Below are 27,326 nucleotides of genomic sequence, written 5' to 3' on the forward strand. Positions count from 1 at the left end.
AAATAAAAAAAAAATACATTCGTAGCATATGTATAGGTATACTTTTTAATACATAATATAAAGTTAATAAATACCTTTTTCTTCTAGTATAAAAAGAATTAAATATCAACCAGTCCATAGCGTATTTTTAAGCACGCCCAATCGCAAACCTTTATTTATGATATGTTTAAGCTATCATCCTACTCAGGTCGACGCTGGATGTTGACGACGTTCGAATACTCCAATATATTAGTTACATAGTTATATCTACATAGTTGTACAAAGAGTAGCTTATATTGGTGATTATATATATTTAGGCACACAAAATTGTAATTATTATTTTGTTTTATGCTACTTATAGACTACAATGGAATTTTTTACAAGCCAGCCCCCTCCCCCACACACAAAAATCATTTCAAAAATTCATATCTGTTAAAGTATGGAGTTGGAAATTACCAAAATTGTGTTGGAAATAGTTCTTTAATTCGTTTTTCAGGGTATAATTTATTTGACGACAAATCATTATTTGTTTCAAAAAAATATATTAAACTTTCTTAAAGTATTTACCATTGAGTAGGACACTACTAACGGTTACCACAATAATTATTTAAACTACGGCAGGTTCAATGATTATACTAATTATTTATTAAATGTTCTATATTCAATAAAACACAACCAATCAAATTAATACTTATACCCAAAATTCTTTACAAATTTGTTGCTTTAATTTATAGAAAAAATGTAAATAACATAACAACTCGTCAACGTCGCCGACGAATAGCTGCAGAGTTATTACAAGTTGAAAATGAAGTCCACTGATTCTAGAACAAAACATCTAATTCCTAAATCTGATTCAATATCATTTAATATTACTCCAGAAAATATTCATAATTTTAATTCAAGTTCAATTAATGCTTCATATATTTTAGAATATTCATACTCAAATTCAGTTTTATCTAATACTTCAAATTTAAATATAGAAGCTAATGCTTCACAAAATCAAAACATTAATGCCTCGTCAATTCATGTTATACATCATAAAAAGGATCAAGCAATAAGCTTCAAAGACTTTTTGAGAAGTTGGGCAATTCAGGAAAATATCAATGCAAGTTCTTTAAATAAACTTCTTCGTGAATTTTCTAATTATGGATTAAACGTTACATATGGCTTACCATTAGATTCTCGTACTCTATTGAATACCCCAAGGTCCACTGAAATTGGACGAGTTGAACATGGTTTCTATTCCAATTTAGGAATGGAACAAGGGATATTGGAATACTTAAAAACAATCCAAAAATAGCAAATAATGTTATAGAAATGTTGTTTAATATTGATGGATTACCAGTCACGAAATCTGGTTCAAGTGAATTATGGCCAATTTTAGGATTAATTTATAAAACAAACCATGTATTTTTGATAGGATTATACTACAGAAATAAAAAACCATGTGATACATTAGCCTTTTTAGAAAATTTTGTTGTAGAGGCGTCTAATTTGACACATTCTGGAATAACTTATTTAGGAAAAACTTATAATTTTTTCAATTAAAGGTTTTTGGGCTGATGCTTCAGCCAAAGCCATGGTTTTAAATATCAAGTACCACACAGGTTATCCAAGTTGCACCAAATGCAATATTGTTGGTGATTACTCAGAGAGAAGAGTATGTTTTACAGAGTACATTGGTCGGACACGATCAGATAAGAGCTTTGTTGATTATGAGGATGAAGACTATCATCAAGGAACAAGCCCACTTGAAAATATTCCTAGGTTAGATCTTGTCAGTCAAGTTCCACTTGACTATCAACATCTTGTTTGTCTAGGCATTGTGAAAAAATTATTGTTGATGTGGAATTTTGGTGATCTTAGAGTATGAATACCTTTCCGTAATATTCAGTTGATATCGTCAGCATTAATACATTTGGTTAAAAATCATGTTCCAATAGAATTTCAACGAAAGCCAAGATCTTTAAATTATGTTAAAAAATGGAAAGTTACAGAATACCGCCAATTATTATTATACTCTGGGCCATTTATTTTAAAAAATATACTAAGTGATGAAGTTTATGAAAATTTTATTACATTGCATGTGGCTATATCAATATTATGTTCAAAACGATACTGTTACCAAAAAAAATGGTTAAATTATGCACAGAACCTAATATAATGTTTTGTTAAACAATATGGAATAATAATTATTGATGGTAAACATTATATTAGTTATAATATCCATGGTTTACTTCATTTAGTCGATGATGTTGAAAATTATGGTTCACTAGATTATTTTAGCACATTTAAATTTGAAGTTACTTAGGGCATTTGAAGAAAAAAATACACAAAGAAGATAAACCTTTGCAACAAATAGTTCGTAGGTACACAGAATCAATAGCTTTAAATAATTTAAATAAGTTGTCCAATTCAAGTGACATCAATACATCTGGGGAAATCATCTTTAATAACACACATATGAATGGCCCTTTACTTCAAGTATGTACCCACCCTCAATACGAAAAACTGAAATTTAATGATATGACTTTCATTGTAAAAAACCAAAAAAATGACTGTTGCTGTGTCAAAGGGAATAGAATAATTAAAATTTTCAACAAAGCCTTAAAAGATAATGATGGTGTATTTGTTATTATTGGCAAAGAATACCTTAAAAAATCTGATCTGTACAAATTACCATGCCCATCTTCTACTTTAGGTATTTATGAAGTGGATGACTTATCTGAATTTATGACATTGCCAGTAAAAGATATTGAATTTAAGTACTTTTCTTTCCCAATATGTTTGGATTCAACCAGAATGGCTGTAGTTCCACTCCATCACACTGAATAAAGAAATATCCTTTTGATTTAAAATTTTAATATTAGTTATATTAATTTTTATTTACGTAGCATTTAAATTTAAACATTATCATAAGTATATTTTGTAATACGTCATTGTTATACTAACAATAAATTAGGTGATACTTTAGGAACATTAAACTGTTGTAAACATTTATTTTTAAAACAACACTAATTATTACTTGTCATTTAAACTTAAGATTATTATCATTATTTAAGATATATATATATATATTAAACGTATTATAATATGTATAGTTAAAAGTAATTATAATTGTGAAAATGAAGGAAATTCCATTTGTTTATACTTACTGAGTAAGTTTATTTGAAAATCCCATTTGTATATATTTTAAATCCCACTAGTTCAATTATTATTATCTTACAAATAATTATTATGTTTATTATTTTTTAGTAATTATTTAATCGTGGAATTTGAAGATAGTAGGGTCCAGTGTATACCAAAGACTTGGTTGTTTCAAATTAAAAATAATGAAAGATATTCTTGTAAATTACCAAGACCTGGTACAGATGTTCATACTGAAAACCAGTATAATAAAGCTGTGAAAAACATGACAGATCCTACAGATTTTTGGCCAGTTTGGTCAATTAAAAAAATCTTAGGCTCAAGTGGTAAGTTCAATATTATATTAGTTATAAGTAATTTCTATAATGCTATTTTAATTAATTAATAATATAATTTTTGTTGTACCCAATGTATTGTGTGATTACTTACTCATTAAACATAGGCATCTGAATACTATTCATCTATAATAGTAATATCCACTCACATGACTAGTAATTCATATTAAATTTTAGATGGCACTACTAGCAGCAATATTGTTTATCCTGATATACCTTCACCTAGTATGTTTCAAGAACCACTTTCTCAATTAAACAAAAGTAATTTAATACCTACAATTTAATGGTATTGATTTTTTTTATAGAATGTGAGTTTTACACAAAATCTGTTTATAGGAAATATTAACACTCTGGAAACTTCAAGTAGTGATCTATCCAACAATTCATCTCAAGATGCAGCATGCCATACTTTATTCATAGACTAATCACATTCTACAGTGAACAAAAGTAATCAAATAAATTTAATAGCATCACTATAAATGTCTTAAAACTAATCATTTGTATTATAATTGTATGAAAGAAACAAACAATAGGAAAGATGATAAAAGCATTGATTTATTTAAACGCCCAACTAGTGGTATATTCTCTGACGAATCACCTTCTCCAGTGAACAAAAGTAACCTAATAATATTTAAATATAATCTAACTTTTTGTGAGTCTTACACAATATAATTGTTTAGTAACAAGAAACACTCAGGAAAATGCAAGTACTGTTCTATCCAATAATCAATCTAAACATGCAGCATGTCGTACTTTATTCACAGACATTTCACCTTCTCCAGTGAACAAAAGTAATCAAATAAATTTAATAGCATCACTATAAATGTCTTAAAACTAATCATTTGTTTTATAATTGTATGAAAGAAACAAATAAACAATAGGAAAGATGCAAAAAGCATTGTCGTATATTGTAGACAGTCGTCAAAATAATATTATTTAATATATATGTAATATAGGTGGGAATATTTCAAATTGTAAATTATTGACATAGGTCAGGCCAGCGGAGCAATATGTGCTGAGGCGACGATAATAATATTTTCTATATAACACCGCCGTACGCGCAGGCACGGCCCCCGTTGTCGCTGAGTGATTCGGCGAGGACGTAGCTAGGTACGACGTGCGTGTGAAACGCTGATCGTAGTACGGGCTAGGTGATCTGAATTTGCTAAGTGTTTTATTTATGTTTGTTTTAATACAATAAAAGTGTTTCCGACCTGAAAACCCGAGTTAAACATTATTTTAGTCATTCTTACGTTCTTACCTTTTATAGGAACAGCGCCGGGATATACGTACTATGTGTCAACTGAATAGTGCCAAGGTATATGTAGTCTTTGAGTCATTTCAACTAGATAGGAACGAACTAAGAATTGACAAGCGCATACCATCGTACCATCAACGAGTTGACAGTGCCATTGTAATTAACTTTAGAGAGTGTCATTAACTAGAGACTACGAGGGTAAGGCGTATAGTTGATTTACCCCGTATTGTCTAATACGGGTGATCCCACAACATTGATTTAGTTAAACGCCCTACTCGATTATTCTTAAAGTACTTAAAGGTTTTAAGTAAGTATTTTTTTTTTTTTTAATTTAAGTGTTATAGTCATACAGGAACAGACTAATTTTATATTATGTACATTGTTACAAAATATGATAAAAAAAAAAATTATACATCTGCAAATATTGTTAATTGTTATATAATATAAAGAACTGGCTACAATTTAGTATATATTTTCTTTTTTTTTTTTTTATTGAACTTAAGCCCGGCGACTATAGTCATTAGCTGTTGTATGGGTTATGAACTGTGGTAGGGGTAAGGTAGGTACGGTAGGTTTTACGATTGTTTTAACGGTTGTTACGGTAGATAGCAAAAATCGTGTATGTGGGGCAAGGTTTTTAACTACTATGAACCCGGGTGGTCACCCATCCGGGAGCTAGTAGCTGTGGCCGTTACTTACTCCCAGTCGCATTCCGTGACTGGTAGCAGCCAACGCGAATAAAAACTGTTGCTAATATATAAATGTAGGTATAATTATAGTTATAATGCATTCATATAATATGATATATATATATTTACAATATGTATGTAATTTTGAGTTTAGCCTCCCAAAATAAGACAACTTCTGATCTCTATCTTGTGTACAGCACCCAATTGTTGTGTTATTAATAATAACATTGAGTAATCCACAATTGTGGATTACTCGATGTTGGATAAAGCTAGTCCTGAAATTTAAGCAAATTATGTCTCATTGGATAACTAAAGGATTGATTTGGGATTGAAAATAGTACCCTAGGAATGCCTAAACATTATATGCAAAGGTAATCCAAAACAGGATTGGCTATAGGACAGGACATCAGGAATATAACTGGAGTAGTATTGGATTTCCCGTTACTTACCCAATACTCGTGTTCCGGATTACCGGAGATCTCCTTGGGTAATTCTAGTGCCATGTGGAACTCTAGAACTGTAGAATTCTATATAATATTATAATATAATAATAATAATATAATATATAATAATCTTACATAAATATAAGTATTTTAAAAAAAATATTAGTTAAACAATAGTAAGCAAGTTTGTCATCAATGTTTTATTCTATATTTACATTTTCTATAACTGTCTGTATAATACAATTAAGGAATTGTGTATATTCATTTCACATCGATACGATATATTTGTGATTGTTTTTTTTTATTTTTTAGTTGTTCTTTTTGGTCTTTTAGTCTTTTAATTTTAGATTCTGAGCGAAGCGATGAATGTATTGATTTTACAATGATGTGTGTTTTTTTTTTTTATTTTTGTGTCTGTCATCACCTTTTAGGACAGTAAAACTGCTTGGATTTTCATCAACAGTAACTTTTCTGATAGGAAAGTGAATCTAGTTGGTACTTTGGGGGGGGGGGGGGGGGGGGGGTCAAAAGTAAAAATTTCCCAGTAGTTTTCAAAAGCGACGTGAAAAACAAAAGAAACATTAAGGAAAAACGGGAATTTTTACGCAAAATCTGTTTTCAAGAAAAACTCTAAAACAAATTACCGTAGGGACATGAAATTTTGACTGAATGTTTATGTTAGCATTTCCTATACACCATAAAATTTTGAAAATATTTTAACTCTTTTTGAGCTGTTTACGGACATTGTCAATTTTCAATTTTTTTAGTTTTTTTTTCTATAAATATCAATAAAATTTTATCTTTTGAGTAAAAAAGCTTGAAAAATTAATAGAAGGCTCCTAGGTTTCAAAGGCAGTTGAAAAAAATTAAAAATTTTGACAAAATACTGAAAAATCACGAAAATTAGCCAATTATTTGGAGTTGAGAATTCATAAAAATTTTGCTTTTTAAATCGAAGATTTGAAAATGTAATACAAGATTATCCATAAGTTTGTATACCTTTATCAAAAAAAAAAATGTCTACAAGAAAGTCAAATTAAATTTTTATGAGCGTTTGAAATTCATATTTTTACAACATTTGATATTCACTCGAAATCTCGTGTAACGATTTTCTTATTTTGTTGTAATTAAAAAACGTATGACTGTAGATACTTTAAAATTTCACTGAATGTTTGTATTAGCATTTTCTATACACGATAAAATTTTGAAAATAATTTGACTCTTTTTGAGCTGTTTACGGACATGGTCAGTTTTCAATTTTTTTTTATTTTTTTTTTTCTATAAATATCAATAAAATTTTATTTGTTGGGTAAAAAAGCGAGAAAATTAAAAATATAAAATATTAATAATATGAAAAATTAAAAATATTAAAAATACATAGGCACAATTTTTTATTTAAAGTTCAAATGTTGACAAAATTTATCAAATTGATAATTTAATAATTATTTTGTAGTTAAAAATGTATTAAATGTTCAACTTTTATGGCTAAGGATTGAAAATTTAAAACAAGGCTCCACGTAAATAGGTTATATATAAATTACTTTATTCACAATAATATCATCAAATATACTTTGTAATATCATAGGCTGACTGACCGTTTTCGCTCAGAATCGTTTTTCTTATACAATGATATTATATCATTGAATTCAAATTTAACACCATCCATTACAGTGACCCACTTGTAACCTACTGTACAGCAGAGCGATATCTACTTATCCACCTTTTTTAATTTAATAATCTAATTTTTTCTTCTTCTAATTCATCGTTATAATTGGCTTCCATCTGTTCATAATTGTCTTCTATTTTGCGTTTAATTAATGCTGGTGATTCCATTTTATTGTTATTTTTTTTTGAAACTGTAAATAGTACACTAGAGTATTCATTATATTTCATATTTACAAATTATTCAATTTAATATGAATTTGAATCTATATAAAATATATTGTATACCTATTCAATGTATTTAGGTTTTAAGTTATTCCAAGTATTATTTCAGATATTAATATAATATAAGATATATTATAATTATAAGTTATACCATAATATTATAATCGTATAAATACTATAAGATTGGTACAGAATCATACATTTTTTTATAGATAATGAAACATAATATACGATGTGAAAGAGATAAATAAACTTACTAAGCACTGAATATCAGGTGCGTGACGCTGGCACCCGCAATTTTGAAATTCAACTCAAAACCCACATCAGTAATTGTTGTACAATTTGTAGAATGCTGGATGCTGTGATGCTGGCACCCGGATTTCGATGTATTTGCCCTATCGACCCAAAAACCACATCGCAGTAATTGTTATATGATATGATTATACATATTGCCGGTAACATATAGGTATATTATAATTATACAATACATAATACACATTAAACATTCTTTAGATTTATTCAGAAATTAAATTTAAGTTCTAATATATGTAAATATATTATTAGGTATGTATTTATGTGTAATATACTAATATATACATATAATATTGATTTATTTTGTATTAAAACATCATTAAAAACAAAATAGTATATATTTTAATAATAGTTAGCTGTAGTCCCATGTAAAAATCACAGCCTAATAATATTTAGCAATATTTATGTCAAGATAAATCGGTATCTAGTGAATTAAATTATTCACTTCTCTAGTAATATCAAGTATAATATTATTTTATATTAATCGCATAGGAGGTAGTGTATTGAATGATGATGTCTGTATGACTGTATAAACTATAAAGTATTATTTAATTTTAGATTTCGGGTGCGTTCAAACGCTGGAAATTGAACCAATCCGATCGAATGCGATCGGAAATGATCGAACGCACGTTTTTTCCCGTAGGGCGAATCATTAATTCATTCACAGCAAATCTATTTTTGTATTTCGTCCATGTGATTTAAAACGCGCGTTTGCTAAGTTTGCTTGCGTCTAAAACGCATAGTGTTTAACTACCTGTGTGGAGTAGTACTTCTTGTTAGTTGTTACTCCAGTTTTGTACCTTCTACAAGTGGCAAGTAATACGAGTTATGAAGTAATAACGGTTTCTAAATTTGTATTGTGCTTTAATAATATTAATGATGTCACAAATTAAGGAGGTAAGTTTTATAGTTTAATATTTGTACCTACCTAGGTACATTATTTATATTTATTATTATGAATTCCGTCAACAAAGGGACGAAAACCGAAAGTGGAAGCATCAATTCTAGAGAAAGAAATTGTTAAATACCGAAATGATATAGTAGGCAATGATGGTCAAAGTAAGTTTTACCTACTATTAGTTTTTTTTTTTTAATTAGTCAATTTGGATTTGCTTCATCGTTGTTACTTATTAGCGTATATAGTGCACTATATACGCTAATATAATATATAGGTACTATATACGCTTATGAAGTAATAACGGTTTCTAAATTTGTATTGTGCTTTAATAATATTAATGATGTCACAAATTAAGGAGGTAAGTTTTATAGTTTAATATTTGTACCTACCTAGGTACATTATTTATATTTATTATTATGAATTCCGTCAACAAAGGGACGAAAACCGAAAGTGGAAGCATCAATTCTAGAGAAAGAAATTGTTAAATACCGAAATGATATAGTGGGCAATGATGGTCAAAGTAAGTTTTACCTACTATTAGTTTTTTTTTTTTAATTAGTCAATTTGGATTTGCTTCATCGTTGTTACTTATTAGCGTATATAGTGCACTATATACGCTAATATAATATATAGGTACTATATACGCTATTCCATCGAATACTAAAATAAATGCAATATTTACGAAATACTTATTTTTATTTTTGTTTTATTAGTTTTTTTTGATCTTAGTTACTTCAGCTACTTGGCTATTAGTTCTAGTTTTTATCACATTTGTATTTATATAAGGTTTACACTATAGGTAGTTGAGTGGTCAGCAACCGGTGTATCGGCCCGCACTATTATTCCGTACGGCCATTATTTTTTTTAAATAAAACTTAATTTTTGTCCGACACGGCCCGTGAAACTTTTTTAATTTTTGATTATGGCTCCAGATTTCAAAAAGGTTGGAGACCACTGCTATAGTATAGTTTATGCTTACAATTGGTTGTATAAATATTAAATTACTTCATTCTTTGAATACAGCAATAGCTGGCATTAACGCAGATGTATGGAGAAAAATTGCAGATCAAGTAAGTATTGGGTTGATGGATGCTATAACACCTGCATCAATACGCATACATGTTGCTCGTAATGGAGGAGATATTAAGCATAAACTCGGTATTAATCCACTTCAAACGCCAATAATTTTACCGATAAAACTTATGGTGAGTTACCAGTTACACATAGTCTACCATCTAGTATATTTAAGCCATGGGGTAATCAAAAACATTAAGTACAGGGGAAAAAATTAGATGTGGGGGACCTAACTGTATTTTAAAAGTTTACTTATAAAATTTATTTTATTAATATTAAAGCACACTATTGTATTACTAATTACTATCATATCATATTTGATTGTTACTTTAAAATCTGAGTGATATATAAGAGTAATAAAAAATAAACATTAATTATCATAATATAATAATAGGTACATGATATTTAAATTAGTGTTATTTGATTAATCGATTTTAAACAGTCGATACGGTAGTAGATCTGAAGACAATGTAAGCTCTGTTAAATTGGTACCTATCATAGATATAATACAAAATATTTCCATTAATCCTTTTCCAACTTATTTTCTTTAGCTCAATAATATTTTATATTTAAAAGTTGTTTTCATTGATTTTTCCTAAAGTTTTTTATTGTATTATACAGTATTATGGTATAATACCATGTAGTATCTTAATTTATCAACAACTGATCACTGGTTATAAACCTAATTAGTGTCGTGTTGAACTCATTTTTGGTGAGGAGCAAAAATGTATACAAGGTACACACCAACCCTCACCCCCCTTGATGTTTATAACAGCATTTCCAACTCAGCAAAAAAGTTTAAATTAAAAATTTACAAAATATGCGTACATTTGTAACGATTTGTATAATTAGATAATATGATATTTCTACGATATACCTATAATCACCTATGTGGCTAGGTATTTTGTGGCAGGGGGACCACCCACCAACCAACAATTTTGAAGGAGCAATTTCTCCAAAATAATACCTTCGACACGCCACTGAAACTAATGACCAATATCAAATTTCAAAATAATTTCAGAAAACATTTTAAAAACAACTAAAATACAAGAATTATTTTAGAGTAAATTAATATTTGAAATCCTAGATACTAATAATAGTTTGAATTTAAATGAATGATAGCTACAATTCACAATAAATTATATTCTTAAATCTAAAAAAATTTAACCTTCTAAAATTCTATTTTTTGATTTATTTTTAAAGGTGATGCAATGCCCGCTTCTATACCTAACACCAATGCTTTAAGAGCACTTAAGTATAGAGAAGTATCTGTAACTAGGCTTCATGCAGACCCAATTACTGCATTAAGTTTAATGAAATACAATGGCGAGCATTCAACTTCCATTCATGATATTGGGTTTGATAAATTTTTTATTCATTTTTGGAGTAATCTTCAATTGAAAATATATAAAGAAGTTTGCATTAAAAATAAAACTCCAACTATAAGTTTTGATGCAACTGGAGGCTGCTGTAAAAGAATTAAGAGAATTGGTCAGAATCATAGTGGTCCAATTTATTTGTATGGCTTCATCGCTGTAATCAATGTAATAAGTCAGTGCATTTATTTGGCTGTTCTGTTGCTGTAAAAAATACCGAGGAAGGTTGTGGTGAAGCAAGATTATGTTTGGCTTGTAATAACATTTATAAAAGAAAAGAAAATGAATCAACAGCAGTGAAAGTTTGGGAAAAAAAAAAGGAAATATTCAAGATCGTTCAACAAAATTGCGTTCTTCTAAATCATATTTGAATAAACAACCGGGATTTAAAAAAAATGATTTAAATCAAAAAGGAAAAATTACATCAATAGCATTGTTAAAAAATGGTTCTTGTTTTCAAAACAAATCAATATTTGTGCCCGAACTTGATAAGGTGCTACTTAATAATACTTGTTCTGCCGATTCAATTTTATCAATTTTGGCTATTTCTGCTATAGAAAGTGATGAATACAATCTTTTTTTAAATAATGAAGTGAAATCAAAAAACCAAACTGCAAATTTTGTTTTAAAAATGATTGGCAGAAAACCCAAAAAAATTATGTACATGGACATAGTTTATTTATTATTTGAACACTATACAGAAATGAAAAATGTAATTGGTGATATATATTTAATAGACACTGTTGATACTGTATCTTCAATGATAGACAATTTATTAAGCAATATGCCATCATACGAACGATTTATTTGCTGCTCAAATGTTATATGCTTTGACCCAGATACCATAAATAAAGGTATTATAATTCCATTGAATGCTTTTGATGGTGATATTGATCTACAAGAAGAAATCAATACTTTTTTTCAATCTTCAGACAGACTTTGTGTAGCAACAAATTGTGGAGAAACGAGAAAAGTAGTCATGAAACCGAAAGAGCATATTATTATAGAACTATTATCAGTACCTCGAGGTGAATATTATTTGTAACATGATAATAATTAATAACTATAATATAGATGTTAGGAAATGTATAGATACATTGTACCTATTGGCTATTAATATAAATACTAATACTTGATAGGGTAGAGTTGATAATAAAATGATGATTGCATTTAGGTTATTTCAATTTTTTATGAAATTTTTAAGGTCTTAGATTTTCAAGTAGTTTCAACAACACACAGCCAACTAGTAGTATAAAACAGAATTATGCAGGGAAATTGTCATGGAAACTTGGTGAAATAAATAAGAAAATCACAATACATGGTATTAATTACAATTTGCGTGGTTTAATTGCATTTGATGGTCCAGAAAGAGGTGATCTAAGACAAATGCATGGGCATTATGTTGCATATTGTTTAAGGTCCAATCAGCAGTGGAATCTTATGATGATACAAAAGACCAAGTATCATTAAAATCACCTAGTTTTAAAGTGAATGCTGAAATTCTCTTTTACACAAAATAAAAGTTTAATTTTTATCAAAATTATTATATTTTTAATTATTAAATATTAATAATATTTTTATTATAATTATATTACAAACTGTTTTTATGAGTTAGGTTTGTTTGATGGTAATGTGGTATGGAACCTAATAGCTAATACTAAATAGTAAATTGAATAGGTAGGTACCTAATAAATACTAAATAATGTTTTTATTATGAATTGGGTATATTTTAATAAGTAATAAGTAACTAATAAGTATTATAATTACCTATATTTAATTGAAGATGATACTAAAATCCTAAAATAACAAAGAAATTTGACTACAAATAACAAAGACAATCGTAACGCATTGTCTTAATGAATACCTAATATAACTTACCTTGTTTTAAAATAACTACAAGAATTACCTCAACAAAATTTACTTGATGAAAATACAGATTAGGCATAGGTATTATATTATACAATAGTTGTACACTTTAAAACTTACCTTTACAGTTATACTAATAGGCATGTCTATATAGTTATATTATAAGGTAGGTATAAGCTACAACAGCGGTTCCCAGCCTTTTTAGTTATGTGGACACCAATTATGTAAAAAAACTTTCACATGAAATACATGGATAAAAATATAAAATATAAACACACACAAATAAGATGGTAAAAGAACTTACTATATACCTACCTACTATATAGATAATAATAATAATAATACTTTATTTTGTAAAACAACATGAGACACATTATATAAATACGTAAATTAATTAGTTGCAGCACCCCCAAAAAGCAAAGCTTGTGCTGGGGGCAGTGTTGTAAAGTATTTGAGTAAAAGTATTCAAATACTTTTTATTTTGAAGTATTTGAATGGTATTTGAAATATTTTTTTTACGATTGAATATTTTTTTTATTATTTTAATTCTTAATTTGTTTCTATTTATCATCCTTGTTAAATAAAAAAAAATGTGCCGAAAAAAGAATTTACGTAACATATTGTTTAAATAATTGATATGACTATCCCATTTTAATATATAATCTAGGATTAAGCCAAGGTATTTTAGCTCCTTAACATTTTCAAGAATAACACATTGCGATTTACATGTATTGGTAAAAGCTGAGACACATTTTATTGAATGGATATTATTATTAATTGTATTAATTATTATTTATAAATAATGATAATTGTTTTTACAATTTCAACAAAAACTATTTTGTGATTTGTAAAAAAAGAATAAATATTTTATTAATTTATTATTGCATTTACTAAATGAAAATTCAAAATGCCAAGTTGCTAAATGTGCACCATTTGCTAAATATCTAGAACGATAGTAAAAAATTGTATGTTTCCACTATAATTTTTTAACTCATTAAACGCTAACTATTATTAAAATATATACTATTTTGTTTTTAATGATGTTTTAATACAAAATAAATCAATATTATATGTATATATTAGTATATTACACATAAATACATACCTAATAATATATTTACATATATTAGAACTTAAATTTAATTTCTGAATAAATCTAAAGAATGTTTAATGTGTATTATGTATTGTATAATTATAATATACCTATATGTTACCGGCAATATGTATAATCATATCATATAACAATTACTGCGATGTGGTTTTTGGCCAAATACACCGAAATCCGGGTGCCAGCATCACGTGACGCTGGCACCCGGAAATCGTTTTTGGATTTTACGGGCGACGGGGGGGTGTACAAATTTTGGTATTGTGGTTACAAATTTGTACAAATTGTATAACAATTACTGATGTGGTTTTTGAGTTGAATTTCAAACTTTCGGGTGCCAGCGTCACGCACTTCTGAATATCAAGTACCTACTGTTTTGTGTGATTGTGATACCATGAATATTTATAAAGCTTTCATTCTTTAAACTATTTAAAAAGTTACTACTTTTAAATATGAGATTTATAATTTGTTTAAAATAGGACCAAAAAAATTTTTTCTCTTAAACATTCTCTAATGATAATATAATATGATAAATAATGAAAATGTAAAACCAGAGGTTAGAAGGTTTGTAATTAATAAATTATAACTTACTTAGTATTATTCATTGTACAGTTTAAATGTCTTAATGTATTGTAATTAGCAATGGCGTGTTGAACTCATTTTTGGTGAGGAGCAAAAATGTATAGGTACAAGGTACCCAACCACCCACCCACCCAATACCCTTAATGTTTATAAAGACATTTCCAACTCAACAAAAAAGTTTAAATTAAAAATTTACAAAATATGCGTACATTTGTAACGATTTGTACAATCAGATATGATATTTCTACGATATACGTAGCCACTTAGGTGGCTAGGTATTCTGTGGCAGGAGGGCCACCCATTAACCAACAATTTTGATGTCTTAACAACGTTTGATTGATTTTGTTTAGTGTGGGTGGGGGTGGGGCTCCGGGCTAACATTATCTAAAGAAAAAGTGGTTACAACTCATTTGCGCACATTTACCTTTTTTACAACTCATTTGCGCACAATTTACGAAGAATAGAAACCTTTTTTCCAAGAATTTTATCAACGTATAGGGTGTACATAATCTCCGTACCACCATATTTTCGATTTGGTCAATACTGATAGTGGACAATTATTATACTCAAACAACATTTTCCTTCACCCTTTAAAAGGCTTAGGACTTTCTGTCTCATCATATTCTGATGTTATAGACTGGCGGGTTTAAAAATGTTGTTTTAGCTATTACACATTATTCAAAATGTTGTCAAATTACAATAAATTAGGTACAATCATTTTTACAAGTCATTAAAATTTACAAATTACAATAAATTAGGAGGTACCTACAATCATTATTCATTTTTACAAAATTCATTAAAATTTACAATCTACATAAATTACAGTTAATACATAATATTTAATATTTATTGGTACGCGTTTGCATCGAATAGGTTATAAGATAAATTTTTTTAGATTTGTAATCTGAATATATTTTTTTCAAAAAATTTTGTTTTTTTAATATTTCTGTCCTGCGTGTGTTTTCCTTATTTTTTTTTTAATGAGTTTATTTTTAAATCGGTGTCGACTTGAATTTCCATGAGTATTTGTATGATTTGGTGAATGTGAGGGTGGGGGGTATAAAACTGGCTATTAAAGTGCATATGAAAGTTTTCAGCTCCGTTTGTTGTTCTAGGGCTATCGTCTGGTGCACTTGCCCATAATTCTGGCCCAAAATCAGCATCAAAATCAATATAATTTTTTAAAATATAGTCCGGAAAATCCATACTTATATTACTACCCAGATAGCAATTTTTTGATTAATAATATTATTATAACATTGTAATATCGAATAATATTAGTATAACGTTATTATAATACTATTATAATATTATCATTACAAAATGCTGTCTGGGTAGGAGTTATTGAGATTAGCTCCGTAAATGCGTCCGGAACTTCATCAGAGTTTAGATAAGGTAAACCAAAAAAATATTTAAGCCACCTTCCGATTTCCGAATCATTTTTTGAGTATTCTTTTAGTAATATTTTATTTTTTTTCAAACGCCTGAACCAACTTTGTCCTAAATGGAATGTACAACATATTATTTTACACTGTGGAAAACTCTGAAGAACTGCAATATGTGCAGCTTTTTCGAAATCTGCATGAAATATTTTTACATTTAAGTTTTTTCCTATTAATTGCATTGACAAGTTCAATATGGTTTTCCACATGGACACATATGTTGATACTTGTTTATTTTTCAAAAAACAATATACTAAAGGTAAATAATAATAATTTGTGTAAACATGAATTGTATACAATTGCATGAAATGTTTTGGTGCATACGTAAAAGTTCCCTCACCAAATACGTGTTCATTATTACAAAGCACTTCCAAATTATTCTTACAAGTAAATAAAATAACAAAATTATCGTCACTTGAAAAACAAAATTGATAACCTTTATGCAACAACGTTTGTTTCATCTCTAAAAGTTGTTTTAACGACTCGTCAAAGTTTGATGGTAGCGTGGGAAAATGCTTTTTTCGTACATAATATATTGAACGACGGATTGATTTCAAGTCACCATGTTCCATGTTCTCAGCAATATCGGTATTTTTTAGTTCTTGTCGTATTAATTTGTTTGGACGGGTATGGAGATCATTTTCTGCCTTTCTTTTCAGTGAGCTCCTTACAATTTCTCTTGAAATAACCTGATCTGAATATACATAATGTTTATGGTCCGCGTTAGATTGATACACAATTTCATTATTATTATTTACAATAATACTAGCATTACAAAATTTATTAGTACACCGATAATTGAAATTTCCATTTTTTAATTCCCTATAGTCTATACTCTCGAAATTTGAATTTGTTCAATATTTTACAACGTTTTTCTCTCCGTGTTAAACAAATAGCGTCCATTGTTATTACACCGGAGACTAAACTAAAATTTATAGAAGAGATTTGTTATAAGGTTTATCAGTTATCACCGGAAACGTTTAACAAAAATAGGGTAAGATATAGCAATAATATCAATAATAAAGATTGAAGCTTGTCCCACACGACTCGTGTACTTGGCGAGTATTAATGCCATTTTTGATAGATAAGATCTGATGTGAAATCACGTTATGCTTTAAGACTATATAAGGCTATATTGAAGATACTCCAATAACGGGTGATCATTGATACCAATAATATTGAACGTGTAACGTGTTGGACAGCTTAAGACACCCTGTACACCCAAAACTGTACCTAAAAGCTGGTTTTCATTGTTTACTATTTTGTGCGCAAATGAGTTGTCGTAAATTTAAAAAATATTTTAATATGTGCGCAAATGAGTCTCCACCGAAAAAGTGTCCCGGCTCACTGATTGACACGATTATTATTTACATAATCCACGGGTGTGCATATACAATTGAAAAACCATAGACTTAACTTCGACACTTCTGCCAAAAGCCCATATTATGTGCACCCATCAACTATATAATATGTGCTTAAAATGTCATCGGTTTTAGGGCCCTTTCACATGGACGCGTATCATACGCGACGTATCGTACGCGCGCGTTTTAATTTACATTGGTCAAATTCATACGCGTCACTCCGACGATGGCGCGTTTCCCTCGCCGGTTTAGCGCGTATGAACTTAATCAATGTAAAATGAAAACGCGCGCGTACGATACGTCGCGTATGATACGCGTCCATGTGAAACGGGCCTTAAAAATTCAGACACATACACCTACAGTTACGTAATCGATCTTACAAATAGATAACAAGTAGATATATGTTAGGCACCTTAAATGCAAAATAATCGTGGGAGCGCTGAAAAGTATTTCAATATCGATGATCCATATGCTCGTGCGAACGTAATAATATCACGATGGTTTACGTATCGTTATTATCGTCATTATACGGTTATTATTATATTTTTTCTTTCATCTGCACCCTTTTCCTAGGTACCTATACCCACCACGTGCAGTTTTCCAGTATCGTGTACGTATACCTTCAACTGCACTCGTGAGTAACAATAAATAAAAAGATACTACAAAATTATTCCGTACACAATATGTGCACAGTATAACATACACGCGCACCGCTCGCGCACACACATATTCACTGAACTTGTAGTAGTATAGACGTCAGCGGGGGGCGCCTATACAACAGGTCGGGCACGATCATATTTATTTTGTCCTCTGGAGTGTCGAAAATTCTATGTGTTCGATCGCCGTGGGTTATTTTTCGAGTGGTTTATTTATTATACATTTATCATGGTTTATTATTATTATTGTTATGTCATTATATATTATATTATACCAAACGTATATACAATATACGCGGCTATTATTTTTCAATTTGATCCAATCCGACTCCCTCTGTGTATATAGAAAATATATTATTATATACGAATTCGATGCACTCGCAATTGGGCCGATAAGAAACGTGGGAAACACTATTCGGACGTTGCAATATTATTATCGTAACAGTCACCCGCAGTACAAACACATAGAACACGAGTTATAACTTATATAATATTATATTATGTACATGGTAGTATGGTACATATTATTCTGTAGTAAATACGTGTAACCGTTTACGCTAAATTACGCGTAGCATGTAAGTATAATAATATAATACGTTAAGACACTATAATTGCTCATGTCCGAAACCGCGAATACGGAATAGATATTATGTCGTACGTGATCTGATATAATAGACGATATATAATATGTATCTATTATGGGCAGGCACCTACTGACAAGTATTCGTTTTCGAAGTGGGAAAAAACCAAAGCCCGGAGATAAATATTTATTTATTATTTATGTATCAATTAATAATTTCATATTATAATGTCTTCCTGCACTTCCAAAAACAAAATAAAGTTTTTTTTTCAGCCGCGCTACCTGTCAAATCTAATCGGAACCTTCAGTTCTCTAGTATAATAATATTATAATATGTATACCTATTTTTTAAAAGAAAAACTGCTTATATTATATTAAGTGTTCAGGTAGACAATATTATTACGGGGTACAGAGAATAAATAGGTTCTAGCATTTGGGAAAAATTTTATTTCAATAAAAATAATAAGCTTTTTAAGTTAAGCCGTTTTAATAGTTAAAAACTTGATAACAGAATTATACAAATAATGTAATATTAGTGACATCGCAAAAATTACAACATCATATCCAACATAGACGCAGCATTAGGTCAAAAAACAGAAACATGAACAATACCCGTGATCAACTTCTTGAGAAACAAGTTAGGAAAGTTCATTCAGCGAGCATGCAAAACTCCCGGTTTCTAAACATATTTTAATATATCATGCAACTACGCAATAACTTATAATTCCATATTATACAATTTAAAAATATTCATCCGTCCACATCTATCTATCTATGACGTCGTATCTATCAACAATCTTAACTATGCTCTGATAATCTGCTAACTATCGGACAGACGGACAGACCCAACATGCATATTTTTTTTTATTGATCGTGAAGCCCGGCAACTATCGCCATTAGCGGTTTGTTTTTGTTTGGAGGGAACTGTAGGTGTAACACGTGTCTGTAGTTTTGGCAAATTTTTAGTGGGCACCCGTGGGTATCTGCCATGCCCGGGTGGGGGATGGCGGCACTTCTCTCCGGGCAAGTCACGGTGTCCGGAGAAAAATGCCACCCGTGAACCGAGGTTTGAACCAGCGTCGGTGTGCGTCACAACCGACGCCTTAGTCCGCTCGACCACTCCGTCCCCCAACATGCATATTATAAGGTGTTCCAAACGTATGTTGAAAAACCTAAAACGGATCAATACTATCAAATTTAACTAAGAAAAAAAATTTATTTTGTAACTAGGTATATAACCATCTCATAATAATTGTATAACGGTTTTGTTAAGTTTTAAACTAATAACCTTTGTCGTTGATGTTTTTAGTTATCGATTAAAAATAAAATCTTTTTAACCAGGTAATAGATACAAGCGCACAACCAAACCATAATTTTTTAAGAAAAATAATAATATTATTCCAAACGGATTTAACGTTTAATTTCATATTATATTATACGTTTTATTATTTATTTATCAATTATTTTAGAGTATGAGTATTGAGTAGGTAAAAATATTACTACTCAAATTGTAAAATGTAGTAAACTATACTTGTGTAGGAAAATATAATAAGCCTTCTATCCACGAAAATATTGTGTAAAAACCATTCACTGTTGAACAGAACGCATATTTAATGACCAAAAAAAAATATAATGTATAAAACAATATGATATGACATTGTAATAATATTATTGTGAACACTAGCTAATTAAAACTAACAAATTATTTATAATGTTAATGTAGGTACATCGTACGACGTACTTATTACGTCGTTTATAATAGGTAATACTATAAAAGTGACGTGCCATTCCGAACAGCGCTTTATTATATTGTAATTGTACATAATAATATATATATATATATAAACGTGGAGGCGCCAGGTGAGAAGGCGTTGTACACGATCGCGGGCTCGATAAAGCGGCCAATGAAGATTAAAAGAGAGACAATTAATGACATTAATTAATTGGTGTGAAGGTTTTAATATATTACGTGGTATAGTTTGTATGTGTATGTGTATGTGTGTGTGTGTGTGTGTGTGTGTGTGTGTGTGTGTGTGTGTGTGTGTGTGTGTGTGTGTGTGTGTGTGTGTATGTGTGTCCATTGTATTTTAATTCAGCGTCGTGGTCCAAGATTATAGTGCAGAAGACGCTCTTGTGAGTTAGATGTTTATTTTTTCCTTCATTCAAATATTTCCCGTCTCCGTGTTTAATTGTTCTCTAATGAACACGTTAATGGCTTGCATGAACTATTGTAAAAAATGGTAATAAATAACCACACCGCTGTGAACTGTCCATAATATGTGTATATAGAAGTAGGTACATCGGAACTATTATACCACCTACTCGCCTATAGTCGAGATTAGAAGTTTTTTTCTATGATATAATAATATTATAATATGTATTTAAAAATTTTAAATGTATAGCTATATAATAGGTACCACTGGTACCCTGTTATTAAACGCACTTATTAGTTATTATTTGGTACACGGCCTGTCGGTCTCAATGTCTAGGGAAGTACTCTTATTTGTTAAGTATACTATTGAGTTTTGACCACACTTTAAAATGCCTACACAAGAAATGTCCACGAGACAGTTTTAAAATCAAAATCAAAGTGTTAAGTATCAACTAAACTTCCTAAAATTAACAATTAATTAAACAATGGTTTTATTTGTAAATTAAGTATTACAATAATTAAAAAAACATTTTAAGTAGTATAAATTGTGGATGGTTTAGATTTCCCACGACCATTGTCGAATATTATCAACATAGTAAACTGCAAGCTGCAGTTACTCTAAATCTAAAATTGAAAATGCATTTACCTAACTAATATAAAGCCGTAAATTATACACCTTGGACAAGCTTTTGATTTTATTATACTAATATAATATTATTAAGTACCTCTTCATTAAATTATGCCTATAGGTACCATTGCAGTACCAAGCTACTAGTTACACTATAGTCTATAATATCATATTATCTATGTATATACTATTACACATTTATACAGACCGTAGGGACTATAATATTATAATACTAGGTATTTTGCAATCGGCAAGTGTATAATCTACTATAAGTACGTAAATGGTAAATATGAACTACTTTCTGGATACAAATACCGACCACGATAATATACAAATAGTATACATAAAATCGTCGATAAACACATTATTGTATGCGTTTGGTACAGGCCTTAGAGTTAGAGTACCTAAGAGTGCATATTATAATAATATATACAGAGTATACCATTATCACGCAGGCTGCATAATTGGGATGCACTCGTCTTAATCGAGTTGTGATGGCCAGAAAACCGAGAACCGAGAACCAGAACCAGAAAAACGAGAACCAGGACGCCAATCGGTATTAAAAAATATTTAGTATTTATTTTATGCAGACGTGATGAATAATATAAATTCCCATCCGTCGTCGCGATGGATCTGCAATCTGTTGTACTGCGTAGTGGTACATGTCATGACAGAACAGTGTGTTCACAAAGTATAATCTACGTCAACAGATGCCGCTGATGCGATGGCCATCACGGAATATTGTTAAATGTTATAACTAAAGACCGGATTTATATTCTCTTAAAATACCTTAAATATGGTGCTAATATTCTCGAAAAAACCTTAAAATATTCTCATTATATTCTCTTAAAAATTTAAAAATATGCTAAAATATGCAAAATATACAAAAAAAAGCAAAAATATGCAAAAATAATCAATAAACATCATTAAATTTACTTTAATATGCATTTAAAATTTTTTTCTATGCATTCAGAATTGAACAAATCATCCACATTTCTTACTCTCATAAGACTGCATAGACCCAGTAACGATATAAATCCGGTCTTTAGTTATAACGAGTCGCCGCAGCTGTACTAATGATTGTAATGTAATATTATAGACATTGTCACATTTGTTTTAAATACTTATAGTATTTTTAATTATTATAGCTACTTAACATAAAGAGTATTGGGTATTGACTATCCATTCAGATATATTTTAGCAAGAATGTTGAGATTATAATATTATTTTTATTGTTGGTTATTATTCTAATAGGTACAATATTGTCCCATATTGGTTAATAGTATTTAATATGTAGGTATTATCAAAAAACAACAAATATTTTTAATTTTTATAATCTAGGTATGAAAATATGACTAGAAATCAATCAAAAATTGTGATTCACAATCTACTGAATAGGTAAATTAATAACAAAATAGGTATCTCAAACAGAAGATTTTATTTCCAACACAGCAATTTTTAAAAAGTACGTACCTATAGGTAAATTGATTTAAGTTGGAGTAGTTCGACCAACCAATAATACACAATTGTCATATGATCGACGTTAATTTAACGCAGTTTTACCACGGAAAATATATGAATATGTATCAACATATTTTAAACCAAATATATTCGTATATCCTTACACGTAAATCGATTTAAGTTCGACCAACCAATAATACACGTATCATCAACCAAGAGCGGCTCCAGGGGGGGGGGGGGCTAGTGCCCCCCAAGCTGCATTTCTAAACATTTGTATACTGTTAAAAACAAAATTACAAAAAAAATCATCGAAATTGCCAGACAATTATGACTTGCCCCCCCCCCCAACCATGTCACAGGAGCCGCCCCTGTCATTAACGTATATTATACGAATATTAATTACGTAAATATACACCAACATTATCCTTAGTATACACGTATATTATACGTGCTGTGTTTACTGGCTATATTGTAGGTAATTAAAATTAAAACTTAATATGCAAAGACCATTATTTTACATTCAAAGACCATTATAGCTTTTAATTGGACGTGAAAAATCCAACTCTAATTGATAAATAATCAGAAACCTAAAGAGAAACTGAAAAATTTAATAAAAATAAATAAAATACATTACTCAACATCATAACTCATTTTAACTAATTTATAGTAATTATAATTTTTACCAAATGGTCAGAAATCAACATTCAACTAAATGGATTTATCGATAGTTCAAGTTTCATGAATTTTGTTTCGGTGATTCCTGTAAATAACTATCCACTATTATTAAGGGATAAAAAATTTCTTTGCACGCCGCTCCTTAGACCTTCCTTCACATTCCCAAACTTTGGTAAGTAAAGGCCACGCGATAGTACGGAAAATAAAATACGGTTTTTTATTTTTTTATGTTTGTTTAATGATGATGTTGGATTATTTTATATTTTGTGTACATTATTATTACTACACTTTATTATCAATTGTCATCCAGAATCGTGGGAGATATTAAATACGTCAATAAACAGTTATCCTCGTCGATACATATCACCTCACATTCTCACAAGGAAGTAGATAATTTAAAAACTAATAACGTATACCTACTTTGTAATTTTTACTGTTCTATAATTTTGATATAAACGTTTTGGGAACCTATTTGGTATGATAGTGTCAGAGTTACTAGAGGTACCTATATGAAACAGCTGTTATGATACCTATATATAATAATAAATATTAAAATATATTATAAGTTTCGTTAAAAATCTTTCTTACATAGGTAGTCAGAGTTTTTTAAATGTTTACTTATGATTAAAGTAACATTGTATTTTTCTGACAGCGAAAATCCTATTTAAATACAATTTATAAATTATAATTATTAAAACAACTAATTTACTCACAAAATAGATAAAAAAATTCTAAAAATCAGATTAAATCTTACATTTATTATTAAAGTATATTGTTAATCATAGATGGTACCTACTATTATAAATTATAATTATTATTAATTATGCATATATATATATATATATCTACGTTACATTGATAATATCGACAATTGCTTATGCGAAAGATCATAATAAGACGTACCTATACTTTATTGTACCAGTTTCATACATTAATATTTATAACTTACAACTTACAAGTATGAAGTAGGTATATATAATGCCATTGGACAGGAGCGCCATGAGGATTTGTATTTTAAGCAGTATATAAATCCGTCACATGTCGATCAGCAGTAGAAACGTGGTTTTCATTTTATACCTATGAAACTGTTATATATATGTACTTAAATAGGTTAGGTTAGGACGTATTAGGTACCTACCCGACTATTTTATATTTTCATACCTAACACTTAGTTACCATATCAAATCATAAATTTTTATCCTTCTACAGTAAGTTCTACTCGATTATCCGTGAGAAATAAAAGTGTAGTACATTATTTATACTCACATATGTAATATATAATATTATATATATTATTATCCTCTTATATAATAACAATTATAAAATAATATATAGGTATATAATCGAAAAAAAGGCATTCTACATTTCTATTGGAGTGGGAATCGTTTTTGATACGAACAATAATAACAAGTAATAACCAATATGTACCTATACACGAGTGTTTAGTGAACTATTACGCCACAGCGCTTCTCCCAGAGGCTATTTTTTCTATTTGTTGCTTGTTACGTGTTAATTTATTGCGGATGGCCAAAAATACATAACAAGAGCCCAAAGACAATTGTATGAAGGGCTTACTTTATGTTTACCGATTGTTCGAACCCCTGTCGTGTGTGTAACATGTCCCCTATCATTTAAAATGCTACTCAAACGCTGGGCGTTTGCCACTTCAGATGAACCTTTGTATTTGGTTTCATTTATTTCAGTTTTATCTACTAGAAAAAAAAAAGAAAAAAGACAGCGTAATGAGGTCACACGGTTTAGTCGACCGTCGTTCGGAAAAGCTAAAAAAAAAATCGCTAGCGATATTTTAAACAGAATTCTTCGTCAAGAAATAACATAACATTTAAGCTCCTATCGGACGTTCCCAATGTTAACCTTGATTTAATCAATTGACCTTAGTGCTCTTCACCACATTGGCCTTGGTAAAGTCCAATAAGAATACATTCCCGCATACAAGACGCCCTTGTTTTGTTATGTTTTTTTTTTGTAATTTTTGTTTATATCAGTTTCAAAGTCGTAAATACTAAATAACTCTTGTACTTCCATTCGATTAATCTTAGAACGAACGATGTACGAATATATTTCAAATACCACAAGTGATCAACGTTATATCGACAAATCTTGAGTAAAAATAGTTTTTAAATAATTTTTAATTCAGTGCACTGTCATGATATTTTACAGTACTTACTGAATCTCTCTCTCTCTCTCTGACCTCTATTGAAAACCTTTAACTAACCTTGGTTTAGATCTAGGGCAGTGTTTGGAAGGAACGAGTTTCAAAAGGAACGGATTCCTGGAACGAATTCCTTTTTTTCAAGGAACTTTCCAACCACTGATCTAAAGACTATTAATGAAATAGGGACTAGATCTATACACAACAAATGCATAAATATCTTATTATCGTGTCAATATAAAATTAATACTTGTATAGTTGTATAGTTTTAAATAATGATAAGCCATAAACATATATCAATAGATTATAGCCTGTAAGTGCTATTTGAAAACAAAAAATTTAACCTTTTTGTAAATAAACTAACATAAAATAAAGAATATCTTTGAAATAGTATCTACGAGAGATTTATCCCGCATAGCCTCCTTGTGCCCGCCTCTTTGACTTACTATTTCATTTACCTGCTTCACAACTGTGTTTAACAAAATTTAAGTTGAAATTCGAATTTTAATAACAGAAAAAGTGTATCTATGCCGTATTTGCATTAGTAAATACAATTTATTATAATATAATATACAGGAAAATTCACTAAATACACACCCCCTTTTCTTCAATAATACAGTTCAAAACCTTTGGAAAATTTTGGAAAATTTAAATATACAGAAGAACATTATGCCTTATAGAGATACAAACTTAAGTTTTTCAAATAAAAACCCACCTTTACTACCGTATATATTCTTTAGCGTGCAATTTTTCTGAAAATCAAAATTCAGACGATTAATTTTTTAGTTATTAATTTTGTGTAGTTACTAAGGATATTAGACTTATGGGGGATATTTTATTTTTTTTTTTTATTTCGAGCATTTTCAATAATTAGTATTAATCTATCAACGTTTATATTTCATGAAAATATTCCATGTATAATAAATACTAGATCCAATAAGAATTACAACTATTTTATATTTTTATATTTTTTAAAAACATTTTTTAAGAACTATTATCTTTAGTATAAACACAGAATAAAGTAAACATTTTAGTAACTGATAAATATTCATTCAAATTATGAATTGGGCACATAAACATTTTCAAAAAATTATCCACTAATAATTTAGGTACGGTAAAAAGGGGCATAATCTTATTTGAAAAACAGAAGTTTGCATCATCTCTGAACATTTAGAACCCAGCAAACTTAACTACTTACTTACAGACTACCATAACAGTATAGTTACTTCTTTTAGTACCTACAAAAA

At 29.3% G+C, this 27,326-nt stretch overlaps 1 protein-coding gene across 1 annotated transcript; it reads right to left on the minus strand.

Annotated features, from left to right (window-relative positions):
* Positions 1 to 15,917: 15,917 nt before the first annotated feature.
* Positions 15,918 to 27,291, minus strand: LOC132941366 (uncharacterized). The gene is made up of 5 exons (XM_061009397.1): positions 27,282 to 27,291; positions 16,830 to 17,087; positions 16,678 to 16,781; positions 16,289 to 16,626; positions 15,918 to 16,173 (listed from the first exon to the last, which is right to left on the minus strand). Exons 1-5 carry the CDS (start codon positions 27,289 to 27,291, stop codon positions 15,918 to 15,920), a joined length of 966 nt encoding a protein of 321 aa, XP_060865380.1.
* Between the last annotated feature and the right edge of the window lie 35 nt (positions 27,292 to 27,326).

This window comes from Metopolophium dirhodum, chromosome 1 (assembly GCF_019925205.1).
Source record: "Metopolophium dirhodum isolate CAU chromosome 1, ASM1992520v1, whole genome shotgun sequence".
NCBI classification, from domain to species: Eukaryota; Metazoa; Arthropoda; class Insecta; order Hemiptera; family Aphididae; genus Metopolophium; species Metopolophium dirhodum.